This window comes from Pleurodeles waltl, chromosome 4_1, assembly GCF_031143425.1.
Source record: "Pleurodeles waltl isolate 20211129_DDA chromosome 4_1, aPleWal1.hap1.20221129, whole genome shotgun sequence".
NCBI classification, from domain to species: Eukaryota; Metazoa; Chordata; class Amphibia; order Caudata; family Salamandridae; genus Pleurodeles; species Pleurodeles waltl.
Genome location: NC_090442.1, coordinates 776,089,582 through 776,110,285, shown reverse-complemented (window position 1 = coordinate 776,110,285; position 20,704 = coordinate 776,089,582). Strand labels below are relative to the sequence as shown.

The window sequence follows — 20,704 nt, the reverse complement described above, 5'->3', positions numbered from 1 at the left end:
CCAGCCATTGTATCTTGTATTTGGGATTTTAATGCAAAACAACCTGCTTTTGGTGAGGACCCCGGGGTGAGAATTAAGTTGCCCCCCCCCCCTTAGGCAGATGGATGCTAGAGGGAAGGAACTTGGGGCCTGATTAAGAACTCCTTGAATGGGTTACTCTGTCATAGCGCTGATGGATTGCCCGTCCACTAAAATCTAAATCCCATAGGATATAACTGGATTTAGATTTTGGCGGATGGGATATTTGTCACCGCTGTGACAGAGTAACCTGTCTGCCGAATTTTGTATCAGGCTCATGGTCATTTGTGTCTCTGATTTTGATCTTGTTGATCTGATTTATTTTTTTAATGGAGACAGCCCTCGTACGGCTTCTTGCAGGGGGACTGGATGAGTCTGAATTACTGATTACATCTTCTCAACTAGGGCTTTTTCATCATGGTTTCCTTGGGGTTATATAGAGGAAATTGAGAGGGGAGATCACAGTGCTCTAATTATTGAAGGCTGTTTCCCTGTGAGTAGGGATAAAGCTACGGCTGTTAGTGTAGTGATCACCCAGCACTTCAATGATGGCCTTTCGTTAGTCTGCCAATTGAAGGCCCTGGCTTGACATTTGGCCGTCTTCTAAGGTGCCATCTGAGGTCTTTTCAGGGCTGTTTGGGAGATGGGAGGGGTGGTGTCCTTCTGGCTCACTATGAAGCCCTTTGCTAATGTATTAGGGATTACTTGCTGAAGCCATGCCGGTGTAAACAAGAGTGCCCACATTGGCTTGATAGTCACTGCTATGTGGCCAACTGCCCCCTGAAGAAGACATTTTCTGTTTTCCTTAAACATTCTCAGGAAATCGGGGCTGCAAGGTGGGAGTATTAAAATAGTCTGAAGATGAGGATGGAATTTCTGCCAAACAAGCATTGGAAAACACTGGAATATGCTGCTGTGCAGCATCATTGTAATGCCTTTTGGGATTTGGTGATCAGGATTAGACTTAGGGATACTCCTGTTAACCCCCTCTTACCTTGTAGCATGTCTTGTTCTGATTGGGTTCAACATTTTTCCATGATTTATCACATTGTAGATGACAAGAGATTGGAGGCTGGTCCACGGGATAAATTGAGGAATGCTCCTCCTGTGTAAGTGACCTTATGGGATTTTGAAAGATGCCACTAACCAGAGCCCGGGTGTGAAGGCTCTTTGGCCGGACGGGGACCCCATGGATCTTATCAAATGTAACATCAACCTCTGGGGTCCCTTGCTTGTTAACATTTTTAATAACTCCTTTTGCAACAAAATCCCAAGCTCCTGGAGGGTGTCCATCATAGTCCCCATTTTCAAAAAGGGAGATAGGAACTCGCCTAGGTGCTGTCGCCCAATTTCCTTATTAGACAGCACTATTAAGATTGTAAGAAGGGTGGTTTTTTAAGAGAGTTATAGACTTAGGTACCAAGGACAGGGTTTTGTGTCCTTCCCAATTTGGATTCTATGCCGGCCTGGGCACAGTGGAACAGTGCCTGAATTTGCATTTGATCATAGACAAATATACTGTTGACAGGTACTGCCCACTGTACCTGGCCTTTATGGACCCATCCACAGCATTTAATTGTGCCAACAGAGCCAAACCTTGGCTAATGCTGTTAAATTTGGGGTTGGACCATGCATTTGGTTAGCTTCCTATTCACTTTTTACGAGGATTTCACTACCAAAGGGAGATACGGTCTCTCAGGTGAAATGTTGGATTCCTTTCCTGTCAATAGTTTTTGTTACCCTGGTGTTGTTTTCGATTCCTCTGGTGCCTGGCACTCTCACGCTACTACAGCATGTCTGAAATTGAGCAGGTCAGCTGGTGCCTTTTTTTATCTTGCCCTAATTGACTCGGAAGGGCTCAATTGTACCATTTTTAATCATTTATAATGCCCAATGTGTTTGTGCAGCTATGTAAGGGGCTGCTTCATCTCCCTCCCACAGACTCTCATTTTAATTTTCATGTGGATTTAAATCTAGATTTTTTCTCAGCTAAATTAAATTGGTCCCCTTATTGCTCTAGGTCAATTTATGGACCAACGAGGAGGCTAGACTATGTAGGGAAATGATAGCAGATTATCTTAGCCTTGGAAGAGGCAGTTCCATTCCATAGTTTATATATGTCTCAAGCTTGTTTGATGAACTTGGCTTGCTCTCCGTGTTCCATGCACCTAGCACTTTATCAAAGTCCAAAAAGAAAAGGATCAAATTCAGATTTCATGGGCCAGTTTTAAGAAAATGTAGCACTACTTTTCTTGTGCACTCTTGCCCCCCCACCGCCACCATGTGTGTGCCATATTTAAAATACGGTGCACCATGGCGCAGTGTAGGGGGCAATAGCATCAGAATGTCTGATGCTTTTGATGTACTGTTCAGGGTTAGCATCAAAAGTTTGCCACTAACCCTGAACTGTACATAGGGGCCCAATGAAAATAATGGCATGCCCTCTTTTAACACCTACTCTGAGCAGGCATTAAACATTTTAGATTCCTTGCACCATTTTTTCAGCCCTCCAAACGGGAGAACACCCCACTTGCATACATTATGGCTGGTGCAGGCATAATGTGGTGCAAGGGGTGACAAAGTGGCGCAATGCATGCATTCCTGTTCTTGTGACATGTCTTCCACTCTTGCTGTTGGGAACTGATGGGTTCCCAACAGCAAGATCCATCCGGTTGCGCTCTCAGAAACTGTTACCCAAGTGGACCATGCATCAGTGGACTGCCTTATCGCAGCGGTGGTCACTCCTCCAAATTTAGGGCAGGAAGACCTTCTCTGATCTAGGCAGGGAAAAATAAATGCAGAGCAGACCAAACAAGCATGGTGCTAACTCAGCATTCATTGGTCCTTTCAATGCATCCTCCATACAGAGATCCTTGACAAGTAGGTGGGGATCTCTAAATATGCCAGGCGGTGGTCTGCCAGATAATCACAAGTGTCTCTACTGAGCACCTGCCAAATCTGCTCTGTGTTAAGCTGAGGATATGTAGGAGAGAGTGTGAAAAAAGCAGTTACATTCTTATGATTACATTCACTACATCATTTACTTTCCTTTGGATAGTTATAGGCAGCTTTAGTCACGAACCTAGGCTCAGTAAGCCATATCCACTGAGCCAGGTAGATAGACCAAATCAACTCACTGGTTTATCAGTGGGTCAGGGAGACATGACTGGAAATCTACACCTATTCCCCCCACCTTTCTAATTTTTTTTAGGTTTGTGAACCAGGTTTAGGACTTGGTTTTTGCAAACAGCAGACAAAATTCATGCATAAAGGCACTAACTGGTCATTTTCTCTGGATATAAAACACAGAATAAAATAGAAAAGTAAATTGATTTTTGTCCATTTGACTTATTAATGTAATAATATTTGACTTAAAGATCAGCTATAACACACTCTGCAACAATTAAATAGGCAATAGATTTGAAATCTGAACCCCTCAAATAAGACGAACATCAAAGTTGTTAATTATCATCAAGTGTCACCAAAGGCTACACTGTTCAACTGCATATGTTCAGGTGCATGTGATGTGATTCTGGAGCTCTAAAGAAAAAGGCAGGCTACCAATTCATAATTCAGTGGTTTGTTAAATCAAAGTATGTCTCTTGGGTACCACCAATCTCTGGGGTACAGGAGCCTAATTAATGGAAGTCCTAAGCTATCCTTGAGAAATACTAGTTTTATGAAGTGAAATACTTCATGGCGATGATTGTGAAAGGTTCTTGATGTGAACACAATGGACCTCCTTATAAATGGCCTGTTAATTTTGATAGAGCTGGTAACAACTGATACCGCGCCACAAGGATTATGAAACCAACGAGAACAATGTAGATGTATTTATTTTCACCCTGAGAAATCTCTGGGTGAAACTCAAGGGAAAAAGTAATAATTACCAGGAGGATCTGACTCACAATTACTGAATCCCCAGTAATTTCTCATTTCTCAGGGAACCACAAGGGCTCCACCTTTCATTCCAATAACTCCACCCTCTCAGAGTTACAGGAACTACTGGCATAGGTACCTTAGTCTGGGATGGGAGAGCACACTTACCAGGGCCACTGTGGGCAACCCACTGTGATCATTAAGCATGTCTACCCTTTCAATACAATCCCCCATTAATTCTGAAGTTTCTAGACCCACTGGAGAGGATAGAAAAATGTTGTGCTTACTCACAGTCCCATCGCTTAGACTCCTTATGAGTCTAAGCAGAATTATAAACAACTTTTCGCCCTGCATTTTAGTTTGCATTGCTTGCAAGTCAATACAAAATCAGATTTTATAACTTGCTACCTGAATCTGACTAGTTAGAAACATGTGTATGCATCAATTAGGGGTCAAGCTTCTCAATCCCATTGTCAGGAAACATTTGCATTGCTCACTGCATTACAACAGGTAAAAAATTGCCAATCCACTTCTCTGACTTTTCTCTGCATTCTGATCTCCTGCACTAGAACTATTGGATATGACAATGATTGACTTCTCCGCCCTTTCTGAATTGTGAGCTAAAGGAAGAAGACAAGCCACCAACTCACTGCACCAGTTGTCTGGTGCTCCAGTGGTGTGGCTAAGAGACCACGGTCTATGATTGTGTGCTCTACTGTGCATGTAGTAAGAGTAGAGTGCTCACATCCTTCCTCCATGACTCCCCAGCCACTGACATGGCATGATGACATCGTGGGGACATCCATACTGTGGTCCGGGAAGCAGGCAGGTTGCGTGTAATCATTGAAAGCAATGGATCTATCCATTTCAATGAGGGCAATGTCATTCTTCTCTGTCTCAGGATCATAATTCTCGTGGATGTAGAGCTTTTTAAACTTGCGAATTTGGGTCTCTGGTCCAAGTTCAGAGAGTTGATTGGCCCCCGTCACCACTCTCCAGCTGTGAACATTCCTAAAGAGAGAAAGAAACACAAGTCATATTATCAGGAACCAAGACTCAAAGGTAAAGCAGATACTTTTTAAATCTTTAATGTCCAACAGCAGATGACACATCAAGAGGACTGTTAGAAATTGTGTCTCTAGTTGGCAGAGGTATGCACCCTGTCCAAGTAGGGACCACAATCTTAGTTAGGGTAAATGAGTTACAGACCTTAAATTAACCTGTGCTCACCAGCTGGTAGTTTGGCACAGAGCAGGCAGACTTAACCTTAAGAGGCAATGTGTAAAGTATTCATGCAACACACACACATAGCAACACTATGGAAACACCACAAAAAAAAACTCCACACAGGTTAAGAAAAGAAAAATATTTATCTGAGTTAAATGAGACCAAAATGACAAAAATCGAATCTGTAGAAGTCGAGATGTGAATTTTAAAAGAATAAACTAAAAACAGTGCTTAGTAGTCAGTAGCGGTCAAATGGTTACTTGAGGTCGTGAGGGACAGGTGCAAAGCCGAAGTTCAGGCTGACTGCAATGGAGGGTAGACTGGCTACACAACCCACTGGGTTTAGGGTCCATTGAAAAGTACCTTAGATGGAGCAAAACATTGATGTCAGCGGGCATGATGCATCGATCTTTTCTATGCAGTTGGGTCACTGCTTTGTCGTCAGGCTCCATTGGGATACATCATCGTCGAGCCGCACAGAGCGTTGTCATTGGACCATCTATGATGTGGATCTGCTGCAATCAAACAGTCTATGCGTCAGAGGACGATGTATCGGTTTCAACCAGCGCAGTGGTAACGGTGCATCAGTTATTGTAGAAAACTGCTGCAGAACCCACTTCTGAGGCCTAGGACTGGAGGGGGCACCTCAGGCAAGGGTAGGACTCACAGATGGTAGAACCCAGTAGCATCAAGAGAGTTGCAAAAAGTCTTTTGTGTCCCTGATACTTCAGAAAACAGGCAGCAAGTCAGGAAGCCCTTGGAGTAACTTTGGGTTCAATTGAGATGGGTCCAGTCCTTGTCCTCGGCAGGGCAGAGATCAGCAGGTAGCAGGGCAGCTCAGCCAATCAGAGAGGCAGTTCTTCAGAACAATCAGTTCAGGCAAATGGACAATCCTTACTGCACAGCAGTCTTTACTCAAGCAGAGCTCTTCCCAGGTCCAGTAGTGTACTGTATTGATAGGGTCAGAGCCCCAGTCCTTATCCCCAAATGTGCCTTTGAAGTGAGGGTGACTTCAAAGCAGCTCCATGAAGTGTACAGGTCTCCCTTTCGTTCCAGCCCCAGCTCCAGACTACCAGTAGGGGGTAATCAGCCATTTGTGTGGGGACAGGCACGTTCCTATTTAAGTCTAAGTGTTGATCCCCTCTACCCTTCCTGCCCAGGAAGGCCTATCAAAATGCAGATGGATGTAGATGAGTGCTCAGACACACCTAACATTCCTGTGTTTGTGGCTGTCTAGTATGAATGTGTAGATCTCACCCACTCAAACATATATTGGACACATGCTGCAGGGCACACAAAGCAGTAAAAGTAGGGAAATGTCCACTTTCTAAAAGTGGCATTTCTAAAAAAGTAATGTTGAATACGACTTTATCAGTAAAGATGATTTATCATTACCATTCCAAAGATATGAAATATGACAAAGCTACTCCTTTCTGATCAGAAATTACAGCTTAAGGTATATTATAGAATTCCCAATGCTGACCTACAAGAGGAGCAGGTCTCACAGTTGTGAAAAACAACTTTGGGAGTTTTTTACTACCAGGACATGTAAAACTTGAAAGTACATGCCTTGCCTTTTACTTATGTAGCATCCTGTCCTATGGGCTACCTAGGGCATACCTTTGGGGTAACATATGTAATAAAAGGGGAGTTTAAGGTTTGACAAGAGGACTTAAATGCCAAGTCGAAGTGGCAGTGAAACTGCACACACAGGCTCTACAATGGCAGACCTGAGACAGGATTGAAAGGCTACTTGTGTGAGTGGCACAATCAGTGCTGTAGGGCCACTATCAGGAGTCAATTTATATGCCCCGGGCACATGGTATACCACTTTACAGGGGGCTTACAAGAAGTTTAAATATGCAAATTGTGAATACACCAATGTTACCATGTTTAGGGGAGAAGCACATGCACTTAAGAACTGGTTAGCAGTGATAAAGTGCTAAGAGTCCCAAGGCCGACAAAAAGATACAGCACAAATTTGAGGCACACAGTAAAAGGTTTGGATGAAGACCACCCTAGACTGACAGGTCTAACAAGGAGTCATGTACCAAGCCTGATTCCAGGTTTGGGTACTGAACATAGGTTACAGCCTCAGGCTCCCCACCCCAAGCTTCAACCAGAGCCTCAAAAGGTGATGAAAAACACAGATGATAGTCACAGGAACCTAGTACTTGTATTTGACCATTAACATAGGAAAGGTCACCCTTCAGTGGTGGCTTAACACTATGAAATAAATCAGCCATATTAATCCCGAGCTGCAAAACAGGCTTCAGCTAAAACATTGGCCAGGCACAGAGATGGCCCACTGGAAACTTGAACTTCAAGAGTGTCTTGGATGTAAGCAGACAGCATAGCTACAGCAACACAGGGTAGACTGGTAAGTCACAGTTTCAGATGGTGCGTAATCTTTACCCATTATTTTAATTTCTTCTTTATTGTTGTAATTTTCACAGATGGTTCCAGTCCAAGAACATCAATGAATCACAAACTTAATTAGGAAATTAGTTATTACTATGTTACTGTTAAGATTTCTAAGGTCGACTCACAATGGGACCTACTGGTTGACTTGGCGTACCCATACTATGCCACCAGCAACAGAGAAATCCATTCAGCTAACTCAGCGAGTTCACTAATCTATGTGTGTAGCATTTTTTAGATCATTCCTCACTTCATCTCTAATAGTGAGAAGTATATTTCTACTCTAGTGGATTTTGGCTTTGCATTCAATTTTGGGACAATTTTATGCGTAAAACCATTGAGCTACCCGGTTTTGCTTTCATGCAGGGCCCAACTCTTTGTATCTCTGCTGCAAGCAAACAAGAACTGCTTGGCACTGTAAGGAGCAAGTATAATGTGAAAAGCCCTTTGCTCTATACATCCAAAGAGAGATGGGCCATCCATGGTCACAAATATTTTACACAATGTTTTTCTACTTTTAAAATCCCCAAATTTGATACTGGTCCCTGTATAACTTTCAAGACTAATATTAGAAGATTTTAGATGACCTCCAGTTTTATGAGTAAACTCATCCTCCTAAATGTTTTGACAACAATAGTATGTGGTAACCCACAATCCTCCATCTCTTGTAATGGTACACCACCAAAGATTAACCAGCACAAAGGTTTATTGCGATTATGTCCCTACTCTCTTGCTTAATGTATACTTGTCCTTGACTCCTTTGCTGTTGGATGAACTGTGCTCGTTTTCAGCTATGTACCTGACCATCTGTTTTCTACTTTTATTCCTGCACACTATTGAAAGTGTTCTGCTACTCCACACCTCAAACAATTAGTACCTCAGGCAGGACACTTGGGAACTTTTTCAGACTGCTGTGTGCTACCACACCTGTAACAAGTCATACCAGGCTTCTTTGTCTATGACTGTGTTTTCTTGTTCTTTTCCCTTTCTTTACCACCTCTTCCTCTACATTATTTATCCACAGTGTCACCAAAGCATCTACTGCTTTGATGTAAGGTAGCTTTGGCACACCCTTTCTGAAAACTCAGACTTTTTCACCAAAGTCATATTTGCCTTCAAAGGAGAGTCCCGAGCCTAGTTACCCAGAGTTTCTCTTGTATACACTGCATTTATGTGCATGACCACTCGATCACAAGTTAAATCATCTGTAGTGTACCAAATTTGTAATTCTTAGGAAGATTCTTCAACTTACTTGTCTCTGTTTTGCTTATATTTGAAAAAATTGTTGTGTAACAGCAATTCACACTGAAGAAGAAAAATGTTCATCCAAATTGTTGATGGCATTGACAAAACCATAAGTGTCACCAAGACCACTCTTTTTATGTTACAAATCCTCAGACCTTCTGTGACCAAACTATGGCCCTCAGTATGTCATTTGCGGTAATGACCGCCTACCACCGTGGCAACGGCTGCCAAAACACAGTCGCCGCGGCTACCTACCGTCCACCATTTTATGACCGTAGCCGGAATTCCGCCAGTGCGGAATTTCGGCTACGGTCATGGCGGCGGACGGCAGTAAGGTGGGTCTGCTGCCAGCAGCAGCACCACACCAGTAGACCGCCGCAGACCGTATCATGACCCATGATACGGCCTGGCCGTGCTCTGCTGGCGGACGCTGCTGCTGGCAGAAGCGCCACATCCCACCTCCTTCCGGAGGACCCCCTGCAAGCAGGTAAGTCGGGTATTCCAACAGGGGAGAGGGGTGTTGTGTGTTGTGTGTGTGTGTGGGGGTGTGGGTGTATGTGTGTGTGTGCATGCGGGTGTGTGGCATGTGGAATGCGTGTGCATGAATGGGTGTGAGTGTGCATGTATGTTGTGTTGTGTGAATGTGTGGGTGCTTGTATGTATGCATGCCTGGGTGAATGTGGGTATGAGTGTGTGTATGCGTGTGTATGTTGGTATGTGAATATGTGTGTATGTCGTGGGGGGTCGGGAGGGGGAGGATGGGGGAGTACTCTGGGGAGGCGGAGGGGGCAGGAGAGACCCCTATCAGTGTCAGGGAAGGAACTCCCTAGCACTGATAGTGCCTACCGCCATGGTTTTCGTGGCGGTAAGAAAGCCACAAAAACCATGGAGGTAGGCAGGGTCATAATCCCACGGGTGGGACAGTGACAGCGCCCTGGCTGGAGACTGAAGTCTCCAGCCAGGTGGCTGTTACCGCCCTGGCGGACGGAGTGGTACATTGGCGGTTTGGCTTGAGCCAAATCTTCAATGTCATATTTTGGGGAGAGGTACCGCCAACCTGTTGCCAGTACCTTTCTCCAAAATACCACAGCCCGCCAGGGTTGTAATGAGGGCCTATGTAACAATTGCCGTGTTTTTCATCTCAGGTGACAAACTGCACCCTTCATTGTACCAATGTATTCTATAAAATATGCTTTCCATTCAGCTCAGGACTTGCTAGGCTGATGGTACATAACAATGTTTTCTAGGCAGATTCAAATTAATATGGTGTTATGACCATAACTCTCACTGCTTACTATACAAAGAAAGGAGTTTCCACAATCACACTTAGAGAATATAGGCCCTCATTATGACATTGGCGGTAAATCCCACTTACCGGCATGCTGACTGCCGCCAACATACAGCAGCGGCGGCATATATCTGTTCACCATATTATGACACACACACACACCAATCTGTCACTATACAGCCATACACACAAATCCACCACATCAAAGGTCAGCGATAAACTGGCGGTATCAAAACCCACACCGTTACTCCAACAGAACTACGCCCATCACATTATGACCCACGAATCACCACGGCGGACATGCAACGGCGGTAACCCATTGATGGTACATACTGCAGCACTCAAAATACACACTCAAACAAAACAACATCACATTGGACAATTCAAACTACATACACCTGACACCCATACACACACCACACCTACACCACTATAAAACACACACCCACACTACCCACAATCCTTTACGACTTCAAATAATTGCCACCACAGAGAGACAGCAAGACCACTCACACAATCAGTGCCACATACCACCATCACCTATACACCACGCATGCACCTCACAACACACACCCCAAACATCACCCTACACACCCTCACCCTCACCCACACTACTCACACAACACCCATGGCACCTCAACAACACCCCAGATTCTCTGAGGAGGAGCTAAGGGTCCCTTCACCCCGCCCTCGCTTCTGCCGCGAGTTCAAGGACCTCCACCACCCGCAGGCACCCGCCTGCACCTCATCCCTGGTGTCTAGTTGGTTTCTGTAAGTATTGTGTGTTTGTCTTTGTATCTGTCTTTGTTTTATGTCATTTGCTATTTGTTCAGTGCCATTTCTGTATTCCTGTGCTATTTTTGTGCCTTTTTCTTGCCGCTTTTCTTTTCGCACTCCTGTCTGTTTTTGGCTTTTTCCAGCCGCTCCTTCCCGCCACTGCATCCCTGCGGCCCCGCCCCCCTCGTGCCCTCATTGGCTTCCGCCTCCCAGCTGCTCCTCCCTCCCACCTCCCCTTCTTAATGATGCCCGCTGCGCAGTGCTCAGAGTGTCCCCTGACCTGCTATTAAGGTCAAGAGCTCGCTCCACACGCCGCGCAGCTCCACCAGACTGTGCCCGTGCACTTCACCCTGCCCTCGCTGCTACCCTGAGTTTGAGGCCCTCCACCACCCGCAGGCACCCGCCTCTGCCTCATCCCTGGTCTCTAGTGGGTTTCTGTAAGTATTCTGTGTTTGTCTTTGTATCTGTCTTTGTTTTGTGCCATTTCTGTGTTTCTGCGCTATTTTTTGTGCCTTTTTCTCGCCACTTTCTTTTTGCGCTCCTGCCCGTTTTCGGCTTTTTCCAGTCTCTTCTTCCCGCCGCTGCGTCCCTGCCCCCTGCCACCCTGGTGCCCCCATTGGCTCCCCGCTCCCGCTTCCAAGCTGCTCCTCCCTCCCACCACCCCTTCTTAATGGCGGCCGCTGCGCAGTGCTCAGAGTGACCCCGACCTGCTATTAAGGTCAAGAGCTCGCTCCACATGCCGTGCAGCTCCACCAGACTGTGCCCGTGCCCTTCACCCCACCCTTGCTGCTGCCGCGTGTTCGAGGCCCTCCACCACCCGCCTGTGCCTCATCCCTGGTGTCTAGTGGGCTTCCGTAAGTATTGTGTGTTTGTCTTTGTATCTGTCTTTGTTTTGTGCCATTTGCTTTGTTTAGTGCCATTTCAGTGTTTCTGTGCTATTTTTGGTGCCTTTTTCTCGTGCTTTTCTTTTCGCGCTCCAGCCCGTTTTCGGCTTTTGCCAGTCGCTTCTTCCTGCCATTGCGTCCCTGCGGCCCGCCCCCCTCACGTCCCCATTTGCTCCCCGCTCCTGCTTCCCAGCTGCCCCTCCCTCCCACCACCCCTTCTTAATGGTGCCCGTTGCGCGGTGCTCAGAGTGTGACCCCTGACCTGCTATTAAGGTCAAGAGCTCGCTCCACACGCTGCTCTGCTCCACCAGACTGTGCCCGTGCCCTTCACCCCGCTCTCGCTGCTGCCGCGAGTACGAGGCCCTCCATCACCCACAGGCACCCGCCTGCACCTCATCCCTGGTGTCTAGTGGGTTTCCTTAAGTATTGTGTGTTTGTCTTTGTATATGTCTTTGTTTTGTGCCATTTGCTCTTTGTTTAGTGCCATTTCTGATTTCTGAGCTATTTTTTGTGCCTTTTTCACGCTGCTTTTCTTTTCGTGCTCCCACCCGTTTTGGGCTTTTTCCAGCCGCTCCTTCCCGCCACTGCATCCCTGCGGGCCCGCGGCTCCATCGCCCCCCCTTCATCGCAAGACCTCTGCATCTCCCTCGCCACCTTTTTCGATCGCAAGATCACAGAAATCCACGACAGCTTCAACTCCTCACCCCCCCCCACTACCACCACGGCCACTACCAACTCCGACGCACCCAGCCACACCAACCTCTTGCTCTCCTGGACCCACACCAACGACGAGGACACCATCAAAACCATGAGCACCATCCACTCCGGATCCACTTCCGACCCCTGCCCCCACCATGTCTTTAACAAAGCGAGCCCCATCATCACCCCCCAACTCGGTATGATCATCAATAGCTCCTTCAAGACCGCCACCTTCCCGGAGAGCTGGAAGCACACCGAAGTCAACTCTGAAGAAACCCAAAGTGGACCCCGAAGACCTCAAGAATTAGGGACCCATCTCCCGCCTTCCCTTCCCGGCGAAGGTCATCGAGAAGACTGTCAACGGCCAACTGACCCGCTTCCTGGAGGACAACAACACGCTGGACATCTCCCAATCAGGATTCCGTAGAATCTACAGTACAAAGACCGCCCTCATCGCCGCAACCGACAACATCAGGACCATGCTCGACAAAGTCGAAACTGCGGCCCTTATCCTCCTGGACCTCTCGGCTGCTTTTGACACCTTCTGCCACCACACCCTCGGCACTCGCATCTACGACGCCGGGATCCGCCACAAGGCTCTGGACTGGATCACTTCCTTCCTCCCCGGCAGAACTCAGAGTCCACCTGCCTCCCTTCCTGTCGGGAGCCACCAAAACCATCTGCGGTGTTCCCCTAGGATCTTCTCTCAGTCCTACTCTTTTTAACATCTACATGGCAACGCCGACGATACCCAGCTGATCCTCTCACTCACCAAGGACCCCGCCACCGCCAAAACCAACCTCCATGACGGACTGCATGCCATCGCCAATTGGATGGAGAAGAGCCGCCTCAAACTTAACTCGGACAAGACAGAGATCCTCATCCTGGGCTCCAACTGCTCTGCATGGGACGACTCCTGGTGGCCAGCCACCCTAGGAACTGCACCAACACCCACCACTCATGCATGCAACCTAGGCTTCATTCTAGACTCGTCGCTCACCATGACCGAGAAAGTCAACACCGTCTCATCTTCCTGCTTCAACACCCTCTGCATGCTTCGCAAGATCTTCAGATGGATCCCCACTGAAACAAGAAGGACGGTCACCCACGCCCTCGTCAGCAGCAGACTGGACTACGGCAACGCGCTCTACGCAGGAACCACAGCCAAGCTCCAGAAGAAACTACAACGTATATAGATCGCCTCTGCACGCCTCATCCTTAACATCCCTTGCTGCGACCACATCTCAGCCCACCTCAGAGACCTTCACTGGCTTCCCGTCACCAAGAGGATCACCTTCAAACTCCTCATCCACACTCACAAAGCTCGTCACAACACAGGCCCACCCTACCTCAAAGAGCGACTCACCTTCCACACTCCCACCCGCCAACTTCGCTCCACCAACCTTGCCCTCACCGATGTCCCTCGCATCCATCGAACTACAGCCGGCAACAGATTCTTCTCCCACCTCGCCGCCAAGACCTGGAACACCCTCCCTGCCCACCTACTGCAGACCAGGACGTCCTGACCTCAGGAAACACCTCAAGACCTGGTTATTCAAGCAGTAGCAGTCCTTCCCCCCCCCTTTCAGTGCCTTGAGACCCTATCGGGTGAGTAGCACGCTTTACAAATGTGTGATTGATTGATTAAGGGTCATGGTAGAGGAAATCATCCGGGTAGAGCCACAGCTATTTGGCGCACAGGTGCAGCAAATATCAATAGCTATGAAGACCTGTGTGAAGGCCTCGGGTAGGGGGTGTTGGTGGATGTCCCCTGGGCGACGTGCAGCTTGTGTGCTAGGCCATGTCTGTGTAAATGGGGATGGGAAAGGATATCGTGGGCAATGAGTGTAACAGGCAGGACAGTCTGAGTAATACCTTTCCTTTTGTGTATTTTTCATGCAGGTCAGCGCCCATCAAAAGAAGGGTATATGGCGTGCCATCATCAAGGGCGTGTGGACACTGGGAGTCTACGGGAGGCAGAGCACCCACTGTCGGAAACGGTGGAAGGACCTGAGACGCTGGCCATGGAAGATGGCGGAGGCCCAGCTGGGGATGGCCTCCCAACGAGTGCCCGTCAAACCCTGACCCCCCCAGATGGCCCGCATACTGGCAGTGGCCTATCCGGAGGTAGATGGGCACTAGAGGGCATCACAGCGGCCACAAGGGGGTGAGTACAGTGCCCATTATTACAACATGCGCATGGTAGGGTGGTATGCGGGTGGGGGATGTGTGTCTGCCCCTGGGCCAGGCCTGACCTCGCATAGTAGGTCCCATGTTGGGCAGGGTTCTGATGTGATATTTCTCCTACCTAGCTTGTAGGCATCCACTACTGCGCAGGGCTGTGTGGGTCCCAGGTATGCTGCAGTTGGCGGTATGTGTCCCTCCCCATGTTCTGGTGACTAGCTTTGTTACTGGTACTGCACTGCATAGTGCGTAGGGCTTTTCACTGTCTGTGAGGGTGCTGTGTACACCAACGCTTGTGTTGGTGCAGCCATTGACCAAGTGTTTCCTTTATCTCTTCCCCCACTTCCTTGTTTTGTCATGCTGTCCTTCTGTGCATTAGCATCATCTGGGGGAGGATCAGAGGCACCGGCGACGGAGGGAGCTGCATCCCACAGGACCCTGGAGGCACAGTCCACCAACGGTGAGGACACCAGTGGGATGGAGGGCGATGGGAGCACCACGGCGGAGACTTGAGGGGACAGTTCGGACACAGATACCTCCTCCGATGGAAGCTCCCTGGTGGTGGCAGACACCTCTGTGCCCACCCTAGCTACAGGTAAAGCCGCCACTCGGTACCAGCATCGCCCTTCCAGCAGCCTGAGTGAGGAGACTATTGACCTCCTGTGATCCATCTCTGTTGGGCAGTCAGCCATTGCGAATGCCATCCAAGGGCTGGCAGCCCAAATGCAACAAACCAATACATTTCTGGAGGGCATTCATACTGGCTTGGCGGCCCAACAGAGACCAATCCAGGCTCTGGCTCGCTCTCTGATGGCAGCCATTGTCCCTGTTTGCCCTCTCCAACTTCCTCTACCCAGTCCCATTCCCCTCAACCCCAACCTATCCCAAGCACACAGGCAGACCAGCATGCACACAAAACAACACACAAGAGTGGTTCAGGCAAACACAAGCAACATACTTCATCCCACAGGCACTCACACAAACACCATCCAGATGCAGCCATACCAACATCCACTGCCTCCACTGTGTCCCCCTCCTCCACCTCCCTCCCAGTTGTGTCTACACTCACACCTGCATGCACTACATCCTCATCCACTGCCGCCATCACCACCACACCTATCAGAACACACAACTCACTGCCAGACACCACCCCAAAAGCCATGCACACGTCCCCTTTGTTCTCTCCCACTGTGTCTATGCCCCCCCAAGGTACACAAACACAAGCACTCAGACGCCCAACAGCCATCCACCTCACAACAGCATCTGGCCCATGCACCTGCACCCAAACACAGCAGACAGACACCTTCCACAACCACTCCCTCTTCCTTCACTCCCAAAACTTCTCCATCTTCCCACACCAATGTCCCTAAAAAGTTCTCCATCATTGACCTCTTCCCTACCCCCCGTCCTTCACGTCTGGCCAGGGTGGCTAAAACCCAGGCAAGCACCTCAGCCACCCAGTCCACGGGCCCGGTAGTGTCCACAGCAACTCGTGGTGGTAAAAGATCCAGGCCACCAGCCAGCCTGACGGAAATTGTGCATGCCCCAAGTGCTGCCGAAGGGCAAGGAGCCATCCCCAGCTGCTGCTAGGAAGGACAATGAATGATCTCCAGCTGCTGCCAGGAAGGTCAAGGGGCCTGCACCAGCTGCTGCCCTGAAGAGCAAGGAGACATCCCCAGCTGCAGCCAGGAAGGTCAAGGGGCCTGCACCAGCAGGCAGGAAGGAGAAGGGGCCTGGTGCAGGGACTCAGTTGAAGCCCCCACCACCAACCATGGTTGTGCAGCTGTCTGAGGCTGCAGGGGATGGGCTGGAGCTTCCCCCCACAACCACCACCAGCAGCACCAGCAGCACCGCCACCAGCAGTGGGAAGCTGTCTGAGGCTGCAGGGGATGGGCTGGAGCTTCCCCCCACAACCACCAGCAGCAGCACCAGCAGCACCGCCACCAGCAGTGGGAAGCTGTCTGAGGCTGCAGGGGATGGGCTGGAGCTTCCCCCCCACAACCACCACCACCAGCAGCACCACTGCCACCACTGAGCAGCCGTCACCGCCGGCATATATTCATTAGACCTGCCTCCATGGGCTGTTGTGCGTACTGCCCCCTGTAAATCCTGTGGGTATTATACCCAGCTGAGAGACTGTGACCTTGCACTCCCCAGGATCAGAAGCACAGGGCACAATGCCCGCTCCCGAACCAGTAGGTATGGCACCCACTCACCCCATCCTCCCAAGGCTGAAGATCACAAGGCACAATGCCCTCTCCAGAACCAGTGGGTATGGCACCCACTCACCCCATCCTCCCCAGGATGAAGATCACAGGGAATGTTGCGCCCTCCAGAGCCAGTGGGCAAGTCACCCACATGAGAGACAGTGGCCTTGCACTCCCTAGGACAGAGCACAGGGCATGTTGCCCCCTCCAGAGCCAATGGGCAAGTCACCCACTTGAAAGACTGTGGTCTTGCACTCCCCAGGACAAAGAGCAATGGGCATGTTGGCCCCTCAAGGACCAGTGGTGTTGTTCCATCTGCCGGCTGAGGTGCCCCCCGTTCCCCGTTCCCCGTCCCCCTGAGGTGCCTGCCTATTTTCAAACTGATGCCCCTGCAGTGTTCTCTCCGTGTTGTTTGCAGGAGACAAGTGGGCCTTGGACTTTGTGATGTGGCCCTGTGGCCCACGCACATTGAGGACTGGGCTGTGTCCCTTGATTTGTACATATATATATACATTTAGACTGGATGTACGTAATTTTGATGTATTTATATTAGTACCCTCACTTTCATCTATTGGTCTTTTCCTTGCATTATTCCTGAGGCATATGGGGTCAATATGTTTTCTTACTGTGTCTGATTGTATGTATGGTGTTGGGTGTGTGTGTGTGTGTTGTGAATGTGTGTGTCACTGTCTTTTTCCTCCCCCCTCCCCCCGCCCCTGTGTGCTAGGTGGCTGTATTCACCGTCGTCTTCGCCATCGTTGGAGTTCATGGTGGAGCAGGACGTAGAAGATCATGGGAAATATCTGCAGCTCGGGTTCCATGGCAGCCTGGTTCTTCCCTGTGTCTCCAAAGGTCAATCGTTTCCCTTCTGAGGTCTGTTTCCGCAGGCTTTTGATGTCATTGGATTCCGCCCCGGAAAAGGTGGTGGATTGGAGTGTCATAATACAGTAGGTGGAACATTGTCTTCTGCCTGGCTGTAGGCGGCTGCCGCCGTGTTGCCTGTTGTTTCCGCCCTTACGGTCGGTGTGGTAAAGTGGCTGTCTATCTGAGCTCTTTCCGCTATGGTCATAATTTGGCTGTAGTTACAGCCGGACTGTTGGCGGTATCACCAACCGCCAGGGTTGTAATGAGGGCCATAGTGTGGTTTATGAGAAAGAGAGTACAAGGGGGTTTAAATCCTATGTAAATGTTCTCTCAAGATAAATGAAATCAAAATGTCCTTCACCTACAATTGAGAAAGGTGATACCACCTGCCCATCGCACCTTTAATCTGCTCAGTCCAACAACTGAAGAGCCTGTTGCTACTCTAAGCAGTGTAATTGACATGAGCATTGTAGTGTTATCACTGAGTTGCTGGGTATTTCTTTCTGAGTTTGCGCATCTGTTTGTGATGGTGTGTGTGTGTTCAAATTCTTTGAGCCACACTGCTGTGGGGTGCAAAGCATACAGTCACACAGCAGATCAGTGAGCAGGAGCACAAAACAGGTGAGAAGCACTTGAACATGTTTTCATTAAAAATACAAGGTTCACAAGTCTATCCTTCATAGGGGAGACAAGAATAATTTCCCTAATAGCTAATCAAACCATAAACATATAGGTGCTCATTACGTTCTTGATGGGATGCCCTGCCACCAACCGTGCCGGCGGTCAATGAAAGACCACCTTTGTTGGCTGGCCGGAATCCTGCCAAATAATGATGGATGGAGCCTCACCTCCACTGATGGCAGTGAGGGCCGCCATGCGCCATGCTGGCGGTCGGTGGCGGGGGTGGATGCTGCTCCACCCTCACTGCCACGTCAGACCATACACCGGCACGCCTATAATGAAGCAGTTATATGTGTTGCGGTGTATGGGGAGGTGTCGATGGTGGCGGAGCAGCATCCAGGAAGCCCGTTCCCTCCCGGAGCAGTGTGACATAAGTGCAGTCCGAGAGGGAAGGGGGAGGGGTGTGTGCGAGTGTGTGAGTGCATAGGGGTGTGCGTGAGTGTATGTGGGGGATGTGTGTCTGAGTGCACGTATGCATGTAAGTGACTGGGTGCATGTGGATGTGGGGGGGTGTGGTTTGGGGGGACCTGTATGAAGTGGTGGGGGTTGGGGGATGGCGAGGGTTGGGGGGACCAACATGAGGTTTTGGGGGTGAAGTGTTAGGGGGTCAGTTTTCAGGGTTCAGGGGGTGGGGGCTGTTCTAGGGGTTTAGAGGGTGGGTAGGGATAGTGGAAATGGGTGAGGGACCTGGCATGTCACATACAGGTGACAGGAATTCCTGCTTTCCGCCATGGATTACCTGGCGGGCTAACTCGCCAGGGAATTCCTGGTGAAAATGGGATCATAATCCCACCACCTGTCCGGCCTCCACCGCAAGGTTGAATGTGCCCACAGTCGGCCCGGCGGTTGAATGTGGCCTGGCGGTGGGTGGTAGTGAACTGGCTGCACTACTGTGTTCAGAATATGGCGGTCTGGTCCGCCATGCCTTTGGCGGTAATGACCACCATGTTCGTAATGACCATCATAGTCTTCAAATCTATAAGGAAATACATTTCAAAGTTTACTTTGAGAGAGATAAGTCCAACAGTCAGCGTGTACCAGTTTTTTCTGAATTGTACCCAGCTGACTGTTTTAGGTCCCCAGCTGTTTGGACTCCTCATCACTGGATCTGTACCACTTTCTCTGACACAGTACTGAAAATTACAGCCTTTCTTCTTCCAAAAAGCCTGTGGTCAAAAAGGCACATTCCCTGACAGCTTTCCTCATCCGCTTCTCACTCTAACTTGCTATGACCTACATACTAGATGTAACCCTCATACTTCTTATTAGAACACAGTGGACATTCACTGGTAAAGCACACTAGCATAATGAATACCAAGCGATACAATTTTGCTTTACATGGAATATCAAATAAAAACATAGTATGACATTCAACTATTATCACAGCCAGGGACCCCGGAGACTAGAAATTTTGTTGAACAGTGTTATTTTGTTGCACTCTGTCTCTGTGACCAAAGGATTTTTATTGCATTACAATTTTTCTGCTATGGTCTTTTTTGTGCGATCATTGCTCTGCACGCAGCTATGCATTATAAGAGGTCTCATTTCCCAGGCCTAGTGTGGATGCCGGCTTTGAACAAAGGTACTCATAACTAGAGTAGAAAATAGTTTCCTTTCTCCTTTAAAGCAGAGCAAACTGCAACAGTGTTGCTGTAGTGTAGCAGGAAAATACACAATTCCCACACTGAACCATAGTAGAAGATTGTGCAGGTTGTGTATACACACAACCATAAGCACAGATGCCAATAGAACAGAATGCCATGTGAAATCATGAAAAAACAGAAATTGGATAAAAGCTGATTAGTGTGTGTATTCAGGTTGTCAGTCTATCTGGGGGGTATCCCCATGAAATAAAATAATAGCAGGTGCCCCATTCCCATCTTTCTAACATGATGAAAAAATGTATTTGTCAAGAAATATTTGCCAGAAGTACGTGAGATTCTAGAAGGGTACAAAGACTTTCAGGGTGATTCATAATTTGGCAGACAGCCTGCTCTCTGCCAGGGCATTGGAGTAAATAACTCTATCGTCCTGATGGAGGTGCTACCAGCCAAATTTAGAAATATCTGCTGGCCCAGGGGACATTCCTAGCAAATAAGCAGGACTTCTATTACCATTCTGGCCATAATAAATATGACCTGCATACCCCTTTCAGATCAGAATCTACCAATCGAAAAGTATATGGGGGCAGTCCTAATGCTAGTCTATGAAAGGAGCATGCCGCACAGTAGTGGAAAATGAATATAGGAGTTTTTCACTACCAAGACATATAAAACACATAGGTACATGTCCTGCCTTTTACCTACACAGCACCCTGCCCTATGGGTTAC

General features: G+C 48.6%; 1 protein-coding gene across 1 annotated transcript in view; it reads right to left on the bottom strand.

Annotated features, from left to right (window-relative positions):
* LOC138288580 (acrosin-like) overlaps positions 1-20,704 on the bottom strand; it is a 46,697-nt gene that overhangs the window by 20,267 nt on the left and 5,726 nt on the right. The window contains exon 3 of the mRNA XM_069230084.1: positions 4,643-4,908. Coding sequence (XP_069086185.1) covers positions 4,643-4,908 — 266 coding nt within the window. The remainder of the gene's footprint in view (positions 1-4,642; positions 4,909-20,704) is intronic.